This window comes from Lepus europaeus, chromosome 3, assembly GCF_033115175.1.
Source record: "Lepus europaeus isolate LE1 chromosome 3, mLepTim1.pri, whole genome shotgun sequence".
NCBI classification, from domain to species: Eukaryota; Metazoa; Chordata; class Mammalia; order Lagomorpha; family Leporidae; genus Lepus; species Lepus europaeus.
In genome coordinates this window covers 37,165,924-37,182,949 of record NC_084829.1, presented here as the reverse complement: position 1 = coordinate 37,182,949, position 17,026 = coordinate 37,165,924, and the positions used below count along the sequence as shown (strand labels likewise).

Sequence of the window (17,026 nt, the reverse complement as noted above, 5' to 3'; positions counted from 1 at the left end):
CCTACGTGGAGACCTGGAAGAAGCTCCTGGCTCCTGGCTTCGGATCAGTGCAGCTCTGGCCGTTGAAGCCAATTGGGGAGTGAACCAGCAGATGAAAGACCTCTCTCTCTCTCTCTCTCTCTCTCTCTCTGCCTCTCTGTAACTCTGTCTTTCAAATAATAAATAAATCTTAAAAAAAAAAAAAGAGGAAACCAGAAAGGGGCCAGTTCTGTATCATGAGGAGAGACACCTAGCCGTCAGGCGTGACCTTTAACTGGGCTCTCTTTCAGAAAGACAGTAGGAAAAGAGACGCGTGGGGGGCCACCGGGCTACGTGCTAGCTGAAGGCAAGGTGTTGGGGTCACGCAGGAGAACCCCTGTGCCTGCGCTGGAGCAGCTTGGGATGTGCTTCTGTCTGCAGTTTGCTTTCATCTGGTCCCCGATACAGGCATAGACAGACACAAAGTGTGCGCGTGTGCACGCGTGGGTGCAGAGGCGTCTCTGTACGCACTGTGTGTGTATACGTGAGTGTGCATTGTGTGTGCACGTGCACGTGTGTGCAGGTATGTGTGTGGTGTGTGCACGTGTGTGCATTGTGTATGTGTGTGTGAGCACATGTACATGTGCGCATGTGTGTGTGTGTGTGTGTGTAGGAGGAGGGCACAAAGGCAGCAACACAGCAGAGCCCGTACAACAGAGCGCGCTGCACTGTTAGCTCAGCCCTTCTGCAGATTGCGAAGTTTTCTTGCTAAAAAGCAGGAAGAGTAAGAAGCCAAGAGTGAGATGGCTGGGGTGGGATCCGGAAGTCCCTCTGCTGGGCTAACTGCTCTCCCCCACCTCCACCTCCAGCCCCGTTGCCCTGTGGGCAGTGACAAGGCTGCATGCCTCTTGGGGCCACCTTGGTCCCCGCCCAGAAAGCCACCCTCTACCTCCCTCCGCCTCCCCCTGGGCAGGAAGCCCCTCCCTCCAGGAGCAGGCGACTCTGCTCTCCGGGCTCCAGTGGGCGGGTCTCAGCTCCCTGGGGAGCGGCCCTGTGGTGGTGGCTTCGGAGCAGAGTAGATATGGGGTGGGGTCTTTTTCCTTGAGACCCAGTCCCCGGAGAAGTGACGCGCCTACCCCTCGAGAGGGACAGCACGAGTGAGGCAGTGAGAGAAGATGCCCAGTGTGGAAGCTTCCAGAACCAAAGCACTAGGGGAAGAGACAGGAGGGCCGTGTCTCGTAGGCCTCTGGGACATGGGGTGCCCTCGGCATTGCTTTTGGGGGTCCCTAGCCCTGCTGCCCTCCACGGTGCGGCCCTCCCAGGCAGTGTGGGCCAATACAGCCTCCACAGCGCACCCCACCCAGCAGTGGGACCTTGGCCGCCCGCTCAGCTGTGACCTGGGGCAGAGAGGCCATCTGAAACCCACCCTGAGCGCTCATCCCCAGCAGTTGGGGTGACGGCGGGAACACCCTTCAGTCAGCCCACAGACAGGGGCCTGACAAGGCGCCCTCCTGGCTGCCACCCACCCACCCCCGTCACTCCAGGCACGACACCTGTTAGGGCCATCAGCCTGGGCCGAGGCCCCCCTGTGGTTGCTCTGAGAGTCTGAGTCAGTGCCAGGGGGCACCGCTCCCCCTCACCCCCTCCCCTCCGCCCTTGCCTTCGGCGGCCCTGCACCAACCCCTCCCGCTTTAAGAAAACTGCCTGAAGTCCTACCTCGGGGCCCACAGGGAAGGGGACAGTGAGTAAGGACAGGCCAGGGCAGTGGCAGAACCCCAACATGGAGTCTGCAGGTGCCTACGCCTCCCCAACCACTCCCCACTCCCTGTCTTCAGGATCTGCTCACATACCACTTCCCTTGTGTCCCAGCCAGAGTCCCTGCACCCAAACTATCCCAGTGCTGGGCCAGAGAGGCTGCCAAGTGGCCGCCCTCGCACCTCCCTCCCTCCCTGCCTGCCGGAGAGATGTGGCTCCGCTCCGAGGAACCAGGGGACTTGCCCAAGGGCACACGGCCATCTTAGTGCTCTCCAGGTGCCTTCCACTGCCCTCCACAAGATCACACAGAGGGCCCCACATGCCCGAGAAAAGAGGGCTCGGCCCCTCGCGCCCTTGTCTCAGGAGCTGGACAGCCGCCTTGGCTCCCACCCTCCCTGCCCCCACCCCTCCAAAGTAACAGAAGCATTTTCACGCTGAGTGGCTCCCACCTCTGGAAGGTTCCCGTTGGTGGCTCACGCAGCCCGGGGCTCCTGCACCCGTGGCAGCTGTCCGGCAGAGCCTCCTGTTAACAGTCTTGTCTCTTGCCTCATCACCCCTTCCGCTCCCCAGCGAGCCAATCTCTCCTTTCTATCTGAGGAACTTCCTGTGCCGTGACCACCGGCTCTCCCTCAGAAGCTGGCCTGGCACCCCCAGGCCCTTGCCCTAGGATCTCGGAACTGGAGAACGGGAAACGCTGGGGTTGGGAGGGAGGCTCCCAAGGACAAGGACAAGGTGCACTGCTCAAGGTCACCGGGCACCAGACTTGGGCAGAGTCTCTGATTGCCCGGGGCGGGGGCGTCATTCCAGGTGAGGGTTGAGGGCCACACCTGGGCTAAGCTTGGTGTTGGGATTGCCCTCCTTGCCACAGGTCCCCACTCCAGAACAGTGTCTTTGAACACCTGGGGAGGCTCATAGCTAAGTCACCTCTAACCTGACACCAAAATACACAGTAGAGCTACAGCCACCCGAACAGTGTGGCACTGGAGTGTGACTGCAGCTGGATGAATCAGTGGGACACAATAGACATAGACTCGAGGATGTAGGAATTTAATGAACATAAAAGCGCCATTTCTCATCAGTGCAGCAAAGGTGGTTTATTCAACCAAGCGTTGGGAGATTGGACTCGGTATCTGCGAAAAACAGCGTCCATTCCAGCTCTAAAGTCACATGGGGGCCGGCGCTGTGGCACAGCGGGTTAAGCCACAGCCTGCAGTGCCGGCATCCCATATGGGCATGAGTTCAAGTCCTGGTTGTTCCGCTTCTGGTCCAGCTCCCTGCTAATGGCTTGGGAAAGCAGCAGAGGATGACCCTAGTGCTTGGGCCCCTGCATCCCCATGGGGGACCCGGATGAAGCTTCTGGCTCCTGGCTTCAGCCTGGCCCAGCCCCAGCTGTTGTGGCCATTAGGGAAGCGAGCCAGCAGATGGAACACCTCTCTCTCTGTAACTCTGCCTTTCAAATAAATAAATAAATCTTTATTGAAAATAACTAAGTCACTCCAGATGGGTCAGAGTTCTCCACATTTATAAAATCACAGATTTCTTTGGGATTTGCTTCCATATAACCGAGGGGTAGGGGTCAGGTTGGGAACTCAAAGAGACGGGAGTGACCTCTGTTCCCACAGCCATGGCGCTGGCGAGGACACTGTGGCCCATTTTGTTCTTCTCTCTAACTGGTGTGTACGTTTGCACAAGTGCAGAAGAAGTCGTGAGACTGGGGCAGCATTTGGAGCAGGAGTCAAGATGCTGCTCGGAACACCCACTCTTCCAGCCAGCGGTCGGAAGTAACACGTGGGACTTGTCGGCCGCGCAAGCACCTGGGCTTTGGTTGTAAGGGAGATGGAAGCTACCAGGAGGAGACTGACCCAGCTTGGGCTTGCGAAGGGCTGCGCCCCCCCCCCCCCCCCAGCTGATTTCATTCTGTAGGCAGCGGCAGCAGCAGGTAGACAGCAGGGAGGGGCTGTCACAGGAGTCCAGAAGTGGGCTCAGACCAGGTGGGGAGCCGCGGAGGTGTCAGGAGTCTGGGCACTGGGACAAATGCATCAAATCCAGGAGCGTGGGTCTAGCTGGGCACTCCCTGGGGACAGACCGTGCCCCCAGGACCTCCAGCAATCCTCAGCTCCTGTGCCTAGCTCCTGACGGCGACAAGGCTGCCTGGGGAAGGCAGGGGTGCTCCCAGCCCGCTCCGAAGGAGCCTGAGTCCCATGGGTGGCGAGAGCTCAGCCTCGGGGGGCGAGACCTGGGCAGGCTGGCAGCACGGAGCACGTGGCAGCAAAGCCAGAGAGATCCGGGCACTTTGGGAAAGAGGGCGACCTTGCTGGACTTCTGAGCACAGAATCTGAACTTGACAAAAGCAGGAAAACGGACCACGTGTGTCGCACCCGGTAATTTTCAACTTCCTACAGATGCATGAATTCACTTCGCAGTTGGGTAAGCCCTGAAACAGGATACCCTCTGTTCTGGGCTGCAGCGGCAAGAGTTGGGGCTCACTGGCGCCATGGCTCCATGGGCTAATCCTCCACCTGCGGTGCCAGCACCCCAGGTTCTAGTCCTGGTCGGGGCGCCGGATTCTGTCCCGGTTTCCCCTCTTCCAGGCCAGCTCTCTGCTGTGGCCCGGGAAGGCAGTGGAGGATGGCCCAAGTGCTTGGGCCCTGCACCAGCATGGGAGATCAGGAGAAGCACCTGGCTCCTGGCTTTGGATCAGCATGGTGCACCGGCTGCAGCAGCCTTTGGAGGGTGAACCAACGGAAAAGGAAGACCTTTCTCTCTGTCTCTCTCTCTCTCTCACTGTCCACTCTGCCTGTCAGAAAAAAAAGAGTTGGGGCTCAAGCTGGGAGACCGGGGCCTCCTTGCTTCTGGCTACCAGCCCCCAAATAACTCTAGATGAACCTTAGGCAGACAAGCCCATGGGAAACCAGGCCCAGGGGGCTAGTGTTGACACTACGCTTGCGTAGCACTTTGGGTCACCCTGGGGAAACTCAAGCTTTCCATCGAAGGCTAAGCAGAAGCACAGGTCGTCCCCAAAACGTCCTCTTGGAATCATCACTGTGGTGGCAGCAGGGGCAGGCACTTCTGCTTTCTGGCCTGTTGAGCAGGCAGTGTGACCTGGAGTCACGAGCCTGGGTATCCTGGCTCTCCACCACTTCCTGGGGGCGTGACCTCGGGCAGCACCCGGCCCACATCTGGGCTCACCTGCAGCCACGGTGGTAGCTCCAAGCCAGCCAGCACATCCCACCGCCCCTGTAAGCATGCCTCCAAGGGCGTCAGTGCCACGGGAGTTTGTTCCACCCTGCCACGAGCGACCTAGAATTGGCTCTAGTGGCAACACTGAGCCAGCACAGGGCAGTGTCCCGTAGGAAGGACCCCGGGTGACAATTCCAGGGCAGGCTCTACAGGGCTCCCTGGAAGGTCCCCAGAAATGTTAGTAGGAAGTTAGAAGTCAGCCTAGCCGGGTCTAAGGAAAACCAAGCCCTTCCCCCACCTGCCCAGAACGGAGGGTAGCAGCCCGAGGGGCACAACATGGTACAATACAAAGTTCTGCCCACGCCCTGCTAATCCAGGTGGTCCCAGCCTGCCCATCCTCCTCAGGAAAACTCTCCAGGAGACTCCTCTTGGCCTGGTGCCAAGTGGGCTACGCAGTCTGACAACATTGGCAATAAAACCTGGGGAGGAATTTCATCAGCTACATACCCAGCAAACCTGTTGTCCAGGGGAAGAGGGTGGGGGAGGAAGAAACAGCAGGAAGAACTGGACCCCACTCCCTTATATGCCCCAGTCTGAATGCAGACTTTTTTCCTTAAATTTTATTTATTTGAAAATCAGCGTTACAGATAGGGAGATGGAAAGACAGAGAGAAAGGTCTTTCATCCATTGGTTCACTCCCCAGATGGCCACAACGGCTAGAGCTGAACCGATCAGAAGCCAAGAACCAGGAGCCAGGAGCTTCTTCCAGGTCTTCTACACGGGTGCAGGGGCCCAAGGACTTGAGCCATCTTCCACTGCTTTCCCAGGCCACAGCAGAGAGCGGGATCAGAAATGGAGCAGCCAGGACTCGAACCAGCACCCACACGGGATGCCCAGCACTGCAGGCGGCGGCTTGACCTGCTGTGCCACGGTGCCAGCCGCCTCTGCTTTTTCTTGAGATGCCTGCCTACCTGTCAGGTGCATTCCTCTCCGTTAAACCACGTAGCCTTGCTTCCCCCAGTCCGAAGCCTGGCCACTCTCTCTGGTTGCACCCATGAGGTGCCCATCCATTCTAATGGATGCTTTGCTCCCCCTCCTGTCTCACGCCTGAATTCTATGTGCAAAGACCAGAACCTGTATCCCAGCATCTCCACTAACAGTTCCACATGGTACAGCTTTCTGGGTCTCTCCCCTGCCTTTCCCACATTCTCCATACTCGTAATTGCACGTCTAGGGACTACTGCCCACGTAAACCGGCAGCCCACAAGTCCTGGTCGCACATTGCTTAATCTGCCCAAGACATTTGGCTCAGGAAGCAGGACGGGCTTCTGAAATCCGAGCCCTCCTCGGCGCCGGGACTGTGAGGGGCCAGGAGCTGGTGCTGAGCCCTGCAGCACCACAGCGTCCCAGGCCCAGCGCTGTGTGCTGGATTGGGACCGTGGAACTCCAGGCACAAGACTGACGTGGCAATGGGCCTGGAAGGCGAGGTCGTGCCAGTGAGGACTGCGGAGCGGGCTGTATGAGAAGCCCGGAAGGAAGAGAACGGCAGGCTGCACTCAGGGCGAGCGGTGGAAGACAGCCGTTCTCCACGACAGCAATCCGAGAGACTCAGGCTTGGCATCTGACTGTGAAGGTGGCAAGAGAGGCTGGTGCACGCCCCCGCGGGCTCCTAGCCCAGCATCAGGACCCCGACAGGGAGAGTGGGGTGCTGACACGTGGCTGCACCTGAGAGCCCTGTGCTCCCAGCCTCCCCTGAACCTGCCAGGCCTACAGAAGGGCCCCTTCTCCCCGTGTTGTGGCATAGTGGGCTAAGCCTCCACCTTCAGCACCGGCATCCTATATGGGCGCCGGTTCGAGTCCCGGCTGCCCTTCTTCTGATCCAGCTCTCTGCTATGGCCTGGGGAAGCAGTAGAAGATGGCCCAAGTCCTTGGGGCTCTGCACCTGCATGGGAGACCTGGAAGAAGCTCCTGGCTCCTGGCTTCGGATCAGCGCAGCTCCGGCCGTTGTGACCATTTGGGGAGTGAACCAGTGGATGGAAGACCTCTCTCTCTGTCTGTAACTCTGTTTCTCCAATAAATAAATAAATCTTTTTTAAAAAAAAGGAGAGTGCCCCTTCTGTTTCTAGAGAGTAAGCCTGAGAGTCACACGAAGGCCTCACGGGAGGTCAAGGCTCACACGTGATGCTCGTCTTCCTCTGCCCCACACTGCTCCTAGACCCATTGGCGTTTTCTTAAAGGGCTGGCTAGAAAGTTCTTCAGACTTTCCTTGTGGGCCGTGTGGTCTCTGTCCAGCTCCTCAGTTCTGCTTTTGCACTACTTAAAACAACCATGCAAAAATAGCCATGGACAGCAAGGACACAAAGGCCATGCCAGTGTTCCAATAGAACTGCACACGCAGGGCTGGGTCGCCACGCGCTGGAGCGTCTGGGTTCCGTTGTCAGCTCCATCTTCCTGCTCATGCAGACCCTGGGAGGCCATGGTGACGGTTCAAGCAGTCGAGTTCCGGCTGCCCACATGGGAGACCTGGATGGAGCTCCTGGCTGCTGGCTTCAGCCCCTCTGGCTATTGTGGGCATTCGAAGAGTGATCCGTGGCTGGGAGATTTCCTTCAGCTTCTCTCTCTCAAATAAAAACAATTTAAAAAAAAAAAAAAACAATATAGGGGCCGGCACTGTGGCATAGCAAGTAAAGTTGCCTCCTGCAGTGCTGGCATCCCATATGGGTACCAGTTTGAGGCCTGGCTGCTCCACTGCCAATCCAGCTCCCTGCTGATGGCCTGAGAAAGCAGTGGAAGATGGTCCAAGTGCTTGGGCCCCTGCACCCATGTGGAAGACCCGGAAGAAGCTCCTGGCTCCTGGCTTCCGCCTTGGCCCAGCTCTGGCAGCCATTTTGGGAGTGAACAAGTGGATGTAAGATCTCTCTCTGTCTCTCCCTCTCCCTTTGTAACACTGCCTTTCAAATAACTAAAATGAATCCTTTTTTCTATTTTTTGACAGGCAGAGTGGACAGTGAGAGAGAGACAGAGAGGATGGTCTTCCTTTTCTGTTGGTTCACCCTCCAATGGCCGTTGAGGCCGGCGCACCACGCTGATCCAAAGCCAGGAGCCAGGTGCTTCCCCTGGTCTCCCATGCAGGTGCAGGGCCCAAGGACCTGGGCCATCCTCCACTGCACTCTTGGGCCACAGCAGAGAGCTGGACTGGAAGAGGAGCAACCGGGACAGAACCGGTACCCCAACCGGGACTAGAACCTGGGGTGCCGGCGCCACAGGCGGAGGATTAGCCTATTGAGCCGCGGCGCCAGCTCCTTTTATTTTTTTTAAAGAAGACATTGGGCTGGCACTCTGGTGTAGCAGGTAAAGCTGCCACCTGCATCTCATACGGGTGCTGGTTCAAGTCCTGGCTGTTTTACTTCCAATCAAGATTTTTCATGATAGCCTGAGAAATCAGTAGAAGATGGCCCAAGTCCTTGGGCCCCTGTACCCTCATTGGAGACCTGGAAGAAGCCCCGGCTCCTGGCTTTGGATTGGCCCAGCTCCAGCCATTGCAGCTATTTGGGGAGTGAACCAGCGGATGGAAGACCTCTCTTTCTCTCTGCCTGTGCCTCTCTGTAACTCTGCCTTTCAAATAAGTAAATCAATCTTTAAAAAACAAACAAAAAAATTGCCAACATTTTCCAAAGCAGTTGAAATATTTTATGTTCCTACCAGCACATGATCAAAAGCTCTGATGCTCCCTACCTTGCCAACACTTGGCATAGTCAACCTCTCATATTAGTCATGCTGCTCTCTCGCACATATGTGCTTTTAATTTGCATTTCCTCAATGAGTAATGATGTTGTCACAATCTATACTTTACCAAACAAACCTACAGAACAAGCCAAAATATTGGCATTGGCCACATTTACAGAGGTGTGACAATAGACTGCTTGCTTTGTTGTTTGTTTGCGGTATGGTCTTTCTCTTTACTGAGCTTTCTGAATTTTTAAAATGTAAATGCTTGCGCTGGGGCCGGCATTGTAGCATAGTGGGCTAAGCCACCATCTGCAACACCAGCATCCCATATGGGCACTGGTTCCAGTCCTGGCTGCTCCACTTCCCATCCAGCTCCTTCCTAATGGCCTGGGAAGGCAGTAGAAGATGGCCCTTGTGTTTGGGCCCCTGCACCCATGTGGGAGACCCCAGAAGAAGCTCCCGGCTCCTGGCTTTGGATCAGCCCAGCCTGGGGTCATTGCAGCCATCTGAGGAGTGAACCAAGGAATGGAAGATGTCTCTCCCTGTGTGTCTCTCCTCTCTCTACCACTCTTTCAAATAAATAAATCTTTTTTAAAAATATAAATGCTTAACTTAATTTGTAGAATTATTTTTAAATGTTAAAAACATCCCCCCAGCCCCTCTATTTGCTTTTAAAAAGACAAGGTATAATGACCACAACAGCAATGCACAAGTCATTAAGAAACATTTATTGAGCACCTGCTGTATACTCAGCACTGGGGGAGGGGCTGTGAAGGACAGAGGGACATGCAGGATGTGGTCCCTGCCCATGGGAGGTGTAGGCTTAGGTGGAGAGACAAGGGCATCAGGACATGTGGGGAGTGGGAGATGTCCCAAGAGCGAGCTGGAAGGTGTTTGGGGTCAGAAGTGCCCAGTGCTTCGGTGTCTCCAGGGACTCAAAGCCCCCACTCTCAGAGCCATAGCGGCCCAATCTGTGTGCCCTCGACAGCCTCCCCTGCCCTGCCCTGAGCTGCTCCTTGTTCAGCCGCTACTCAAAGTGCAATGAAATAAGGAGGGACGGGTTAGATATGGGATGACTTCCGGGGACTGGGGTCTCCCTCCTAGAAAACCCCCCACCCACACAGATCCCACTAGAGGAGGCCTGTCCACAACACGGGACCCTGCCTGTAGTGCTGTGAGAGGCCGACCGGGCATCCCTGCTCCTGCCACCTGCCTGCCTACCTGCCCGCCCTTCTGGGCTGTGCTACCTAGGGCTGCGAGGGCGCCGGAGGGCCAGGACGGGGGTAAGGGAGAGCAGCAGACGGGGCTGGGCAGCCGAGGCCCCAGACAGTGCGTGGGAGCCCAGACGGGATGCACCACAGGGCGGGGCGAGGCTGCTTCCGGGACCCCACCTTCCCAGGACAAAGGGGGCATCACGGGCTGGGAGGGTACAGAGCCCCAGGCCCGTCCAGGCTGTGCCCATCTCAGAGTCACCTGCCCAACCTTAGAGGAGGTGAGGGGACTCCAGAGCTTACGGTGATGCCACCCCCCCTCCTTCAAAGTGCTATCCGCGCCCTTCTCAAGGAACTGGGTCTGAGAATGCGGGGGGGGGGGGTGAGGTTAGGGGCAGGAGCCGGGCCCCAGCGCCACCCACGGAGGAGGCAAGGATGGCCACACGGGCAGGACAAGGCAGCTGGCCCTGAGCCAGCACCAGCTGACCCCTGGGAGGGAGGGGACAGAGACAGCACAGGGAGGGAGAAGGGTTTAAATAACAGTTCATATAATAAAAATACCCAGCACTCGGGCGCCTATCACTCTACTGCCTAATTTCTTTTTAAATAATTCTAATGCCAGAGGCTGGGGTTAGGGGCTGCCAGAGTATGTACACGAGGAGGAGTTTAAATTAAAACACAAATAATAATTAAGACACACAAACTGAAGGGCAGATGAAGGCAGAGATGTGCAAGGGGCCTTCGGGGAGGCCCCCTGTTGTTTCCAGGAGCCAGCAGCCTCCAGCGGGCGGATTACGGCTTCCTCTTGGAGAAGACGAGTCGGCGTTTGGAGTGGTAGAAATCTGAGAGAGAGAGACATGGAGTCAGCCAGGCCGCGAGGGGGCGCCACTGAGCCACACACTCAAAGCCTACCATGCAGAGACTGGGACAGCCTCCCCTAAGGCCACACGGGACACCCTGCTAAGGGATGGGGAAGAACCCAGGGAGCAGTTTCCTGCTAATGCTGACTCTGGAATTCCAGGCAGCCGCTGATGGCCCAAGAAATCGGTTTCCTGCGCTCCATGTGGGAGAGCTGGATTGAATTCCCAGCTCCTGCCTGCAGCCCCAACCCAGGCTACTGAGGACATTTGGAGAGGGAACCAGCAGATGGAAGCTTCCTTTGTGTCGCTTTCTGCTTTCTTTGTGTCTCTCGAATGAATACATAATAAATTGCAAATGAGGCTTCTCCATGGGAGGGCGCTCTAAGGAGGAAATCAATGGTCTCTCTAAGAGCTTTTGGGCCCGGCCTGATAGGTGACCGAATGCCAGCGTCACTCATTCACCTTTCATGGAGCACCTGCTCCCCCACACACTGCTCTCCAGACTGGGGACTCCGCAATGAACAAGAGACGCCCAGATCCCTTTCTTGCGGGGCTGATTTGCTAGTGGGAAAGACGGCCCGTGTCAAGGTCAGAAGGTAGAAAAATGCCGATGAGGACACAGCGGGCAGGCAGGCGGAGGGAGGGACGCATGTGTGATGAGGGGAGGGAATAAAGTTTGCTCAGGGGCCAGAATGGCAGTGTCCTCTCCCCAGCACACGCCCTGCGGAACCTCAGACCAATCTCTCTCTCCCTCTCGGAGCCTCGTCTCCTTGGAAGGGGAGCAAGTTCGTCTCCAGTCGCTCAGCAAGGGCTGCCGGGTAATAAATACGCCCTGGACAAACGCTGGCTACAGCCCTGTGTGCAGCCTCAGCTAGGCGGCTTCCCTTCTCGGGGACAAGCTGAAGCAAACAGGACAGGCCCCGCATGGGGGGGGTTCCGAGGGCCCCAGTCCCCGGCGGCATCCCTCCCCACGCCCGACCTCACCTGTCAGGCTGGTCTGCCGCCGCCGTTTCCGGCCCTGAGAGGTACCAGGCCCGCCTGGGGACTCCTCGGGCCGCTCCGGGGAGCGAGGTACCAGGGTGCAGGTCAGCGACAGGGCCACGTGGTCCTCCTGAGCCCCCGGCAGCAGGGCCGCTGAGGTGCTGGGCCGCTTGCACCCTGCCGGGTCCTCCCTGCCACCCCGGGGCCCCAGGGCCAGGTAGAGCTTGGGCAGACCCAGGCCCCGCACGCGCTCCCAGGCGAAGTTGCCCTCCAGCGGCGTCTCGGTGACAAAGTCGAAGTTCCAGCGCTCGCGGGCCTCCTGCAGGCAGTCAGCCATGAGTGCGTCGCAGTCTCGGCGCAGCTGCTCGCTGTCCACGGGCCCAAAGAGGCGGCGGCAAGCCTTGCTCCTGTGCGGGGGCTGTGGCTCCTCGTCCAACGGCTGCGACATGCTGCCTAGGGCTGGGACAGTGGAAGGGAGGCCTTGGTGAGGATGCTTCCTGGTTCCCAACAAGGACTTTCTACCACACCCTGGCTGGGGCGGGGCATCCACCCCCGCCCCCCAACAGACCCCAGGTGGGGGCAGAACTCAGCCAGCCAGGCACCCTGACGTCAATGGGGCATGGGCAGCACGGGGCGAGCTTATGTCCACAGCATGACCTCACTGCAATGGCCTGGCCGGGAGCAGGGTCCTGTTTGCCATCAGCGTTATCAGCTAAAATCAATTTGTCCTCCCCTGAGGTGGCCCTCAGGGGTGTGAATTGCCAGAGTCCAGTAGTTTCCCAGTGATAGTCCTGGCCAGCAAGTCGGTTCCCAGAGGGAGGCATAGGCAGGGGCTCCTCCAGCCTCCCAGCACAACCTCCCCCGGCATTCCTGCCTGGAAAAGTGAACCCCAGGCTTTGGAGTAAAAACACCCAGGCTGTCATCCCAGCCCAGCCCCACGGCTTCCCACCTAGACGTTGCACGTCTCTGGGCCTCCGTTTCCTGGTCTATGAAAGCTGAGAGAGTGCCAGGGTTGGGGCAGGAGTCCCTCCAAGCAGGCTGAGCAGGAGCAGGTGTGCCAGGGGCTGGGTTGGAAGGCAGGCTCTGCGGGGCGACCCCGACAAGTGGCTTAACTTCTCTGTGCTCCCCTTTCCTCCTCGCTAGGAAGAGGCCGGTGACAGCGACAGCACCTGGCCAAGGCGCTGAGAAGACCGGGGTGTTAGGACACCTCTGTGCCTGCAGCTCTGGCTGGGCCTCCTCCCCGCCTCTCCCCCTCCAGACAGCAGCTGACAGGTGCCGTAGGCTGGGGGCCTTTCCCAAGGATGGCATCAGGTGGGTGGCCTTGGGGGAAGGTGGGGCGGGGCAGCGGTCTCTCCCCTGGCTGAGCCACATCCTGCCAGGCACACCAGGTGATCCAAAGTCTGGACCCCTCACAGCCCTGCCTGCCTCCAAGAAACCCGTTTTGCGGGTAATGGACATGGACATGAAAGATGGCTGGTCCACCCAGGCTGCACACCTCCCACTCCGGAAAAGTGAGGGGGAGTCTGCTCACGAGGGCCCCTGCTCTGGCCTGACTCCAGCTTTTCCTGGGGACAGGTCCTGATTCACAAGCTCTGGGGGGGACAGCTCTGCTGAAGCCACACCTGCCACATCTACCCCAAGGCACCTCCCACCATGAGCACAGCCCCCAGCTCCACCATGCAGCTGGCTGGAGAGGAAAGGCACCCAGTGACCTCAGGCCGAGTTCAAAGGGCAGCTGCTTGAAGAGATGAGACTTGCATCCCAAACCGCACAGCTAGAAAGGCAAAAGGCCACTGCCCCCCAAACAGGTCCCACAGGGCAACAGCAGCAAAGGGCTCCGGTAACCGCTGTCCACCCTCTCCAGGGCATGTCCGTCCTCCTAAAAACTGGATTTGAATGAGCTCCTTTACAGAGAAGTGGGGACCAAGGCTGGGGGAGTCACTGAATCGAGGCCCACAAGCGGTCACCCTGGGTTCCTGGCCCCTCTCCCCAGTTCTGAGGCCCACCAGAATCCCCACGGTTGGGGGACACTTTTCAGAAATCTGCATCGACCCCCTATCCCCACCCGAGTGACTCAGTTCAAACGGAACGGGATTTAAGTCGGTGTTTGGCACCGTCAACCAGCTAGGCCCTCTTGAAGTGCCAGCTAAGAGGGGAACACACTGGTGGGTCTGACAAGGACGCTGCATGGGTGCCCCACGGGAGAGGGCGGGGGGCGGGACCACCCCCCTCCCACCAGCGCTTTCCTCTCCTGGGTCTCTCCTCCCCAGGCCACCGAGGGGAACCTCCCCGGGCGGCTCCCGTGCCTCAGGCTTCAGCCCCCAGCTGGCCAGTGAATCGTAGGGGCTCAGTAAGTGCCGTGGAGCCCACGGGCGTGGGGCGCGGCCTGGGGGTGGGGTGGGGGGAGGCTGCGAGCGGCGCCCCGGGCTCGCGGGGCTGGCGGGCCCCTCGCGCCGGGGCCGGCAGGGGGCGCCGGGCCCCAGGGTACTCCGCGTCGGTGGGCGGTGCGTGGGCAAGGCCCGGGCGCCGGGAGCGGCCGTGATGAGTCAGTTTCCTGCCCCGCGCTCCCGCCCGCCAGGACTTCGCTTCCACTCCGGCCTCGCGTCACCCGGGGCGGGGAGGGCAGGAGGGGCCCGCGCCGCAAACACGTCACGCTGAGCCGGCCGCACACTCGACTCACACACACTCACACACACACACGCAGGGGCGCGCCGGCAGGTAGACACGCAGAGACAGACACAGCCGCAGACGCACGGGTAGGCACACTGAGAGACACAGACCCCACGAGCGCGCACGGACACTCCGGGGCGGACTCGGAGACGCGCGCGGCCCCTGCGCAGGCACAGGCGCGCCGGGACCTGGCCCCTCCACCTTATCTCCACGCCCAAAGCACGGGATGAGTCAGATCCCTGGAAAATAAAAATAGACGGCCGCAAAGAAAACAAAACCGCTCGAACGTCCTCCCCGAACCGCGACGTGGAGGGCGGGAAGCTGGGAGGAAGGAGTCTCGGCGCCCCCAAGGGCCCGGTCCGGCCGCAGGGTCTCCGAGCGCCCGCGGCGGGGGGCGCGCGAGGGGCGGCTGCCCGCGCCCGTGCCCACCCCCACCTCCTGCTGCGCTCAGCCCAGGTCGGGGCGCCCCGCGCGCGCGCAAGGCAGCCGCGCCCCCCCCCAGAAGCCCCACCCGGCCGCGATGCGACCCCTCCTCACGGCCCCCTGGCCCCGAGCTTGGGGGCGGCGCGCCCCGCTGCTCGGCGGTGCCGAGCCCCGCTCTCGCCCGGGGCTCCAGGGCCGGGCCCAAGGGCAGGCTGGGCCGGGGTCCTCCAAGTCGCGGTGGAAACCCTGAGACGGCCCGTGCCGCTCCTGGTCCCCGAGGGTGCGCCGCGGAGTGGGGACCGGACACCCGCTCCTGGACCTCTGGGTGTCCTGGCTTCCCTGGGAACAAGCCGTGCCAGCCAAACAGGTCACTGTGCCGTCGCGGGGGAACTGAGTCTGCGGCGGGGCGGGGGACGGAGCTTGGGTCCATGCCCCGGGGTCTCCTTGTCACAGTGAGTCACCGCCTCCCTCGTCCTCAGGGGACGTGTCCTGGCAAGTTCCCGAGGGCCAGGGACACCGCCGGCGCTGACCTCAGAGCCCCGCCGGCTGGCGGGCGCGGCAGTGGAGGGGCCCTGGACCTCGGGGACCAGCATCCGAGATCCGCCCCAGCACCGATCCCAGATAAACTGGTGCCACTCTGCGTCCCCCGCCCCTCCAGGAGCCAGTGGCTTCATCCCCACGACGCGAGCGAGCTCCCGGGGCTGCTCCATCCACGCCTCCCCTCGCCCCAGCCGGGTTTCGAGGGGAGCCGCGCGCGGGCGGGGATCCCGGGTGCTCAGGCTCCGCTGTCCGCCCGGAGTCCCCGGCGCGTCCCGCCCCCCCCCGACACGCGCCCCCCTGCGAGCGCGCCCAGACCCACGCACGTCGTCCACCTGCCACGGGACCACCTGTGAGCACACCGCGCTCGGCGGCCGCGGGTCCCCGCGACAGCCACACGCGGACACGCCGGGCTCCGCTCCGAGCCGCCGCCCGGGCTCGGCTGCCGCAGCCTCACCTTCTCTGTGTGTCTCGGTGTCTTCGTGACTCGGCGCCCGCCTCTGGCTCTCCGAGGACTGGCTCTGCGGCTGCCCACACCTCGGCGGGCGCCGCTCGGCCAGGCCCTGATATAGCCGCTGCCCCGCCCGGCCCGCCTCCGGAGGCGGGCCCCGGTGCTCGGCCCACCTCGCAGCCGGGGCCGGGCGGTGCCCGCGCCCGCGCGGGTCCTTGCGGAAGCCTGGCCCAACTCCAGCGGGACTGCCGGCCCGGGAGCCTCGCGTGCTGCGGGCAGGCGCGCCCTCCTCCCACGGCCGGCGCCTGCGTTCGTTTCCTCGCGAACTGAGCAGCAAGTCTGAGTTTTGTATGCGGGGGGGGGGGGGGGGGGGCGGGGGGGGCGGTTGGCACTGCCAAGGAGAGGCAGCGGGGACAGGATGAGGCCCCTTTCTGCCCCCGCGCTAGCCGACTCTGGACAAGGATTTCCCCGGTGCAGAAAACAGATCAGAAGGGATGACATTAATTTTTTAAAAAAATTATAAATAGTAAAAATGCTGTGCCTGTCTTGGCAATGTTCAGAAATGCCCCCGCTATATTCCCGCTGCGCCCCCACCCGGAAGCACCTGTGCCAGGTGTACACCCCGTCATTTCACAGAGGAGGGAACCGAGGACCGCAGAACCCGCAATGTTGTGGTGGTCCCCTGGCGCGGGCCGTTAAGACTCCCTTGGGAATGGCCACATCCCACCTGGGTGCAATGTCAGGGCTCAAGTCCCAGCTCTGCTTCCAATCCCAGCTTCCAGATAATTATTACAGGCCCTGGAAGGCAGCAGGTGATGGCTCAAGGACCTGGGTCCCTGCCGCCCCCATGGGAGACCCACATAGGGCTCCTGGTTCCTGGCTTCAACCTGGCCCAATCCCAGCTGGTGCAGGCCTTTGGGGAATGAACCAGGGAATGGGAGATCACTCTGTCAATCTTCCTTTGTTTTTCAAATAAACATAAGTAAATTGCTTTTGTAGAAAATGAAGTAGGCACATTGGCTGTTTATCATCGGGAACTCTTCAGAAAGGGTCAAGCTGACCTCCAGGAGAAAGGGAGAAGTCAGACCCTGAGCCAATCTGCAGCCCCCTACAGCCGCCTCCCCCTCCCCAGAGCAAATTTGGTGAGTTAACTCCCGGATCAGCCCCTACTGCTCACCCAGCACTGGGGCCAGCCCCCCCACCCCCCCAGCGGGCTCTGGTTGCAATGCTGGCCTTTTGCCTCCTGCCCGGACCACGCTGTGGTCCCCGTG

At 60.2% G+C, this 17,026-nt stretch overlaps 1 protein-coding gene across 1 annotated transcript; it reads right to left on the bottom strand.

The window, feature by feature from the left end:
* Positions 1-9,335: 9,335 nt before the first annotated feature.
* CDKN1A (cyclin dependent kinase inhibitor 1A) lies at positions 9,336-15,856 on the bottom strand. The gene is made up of 3 exons (XM_062186028.1): positions 15,762-15,856; positions 11,678-12,133; positions 9,336-10,675 (listed from the first exon to the last, which is right to left on the bottom strand). Exons 2-3 carry the CDS (start codon positions 12,120-12,122, stop codon positions 10,626-10,628), a joined length of 495 nt encoding a protein of 164 aa, XP_062042012.1. The 5' UTR covers positions 12,123-12,133; positions 15,762-15,856; the 3' UTR covers positions 9,336-10,625.
* Between the last annotated feature and the right edge of the window lie 1,170 nt (positions 15,857-17,026).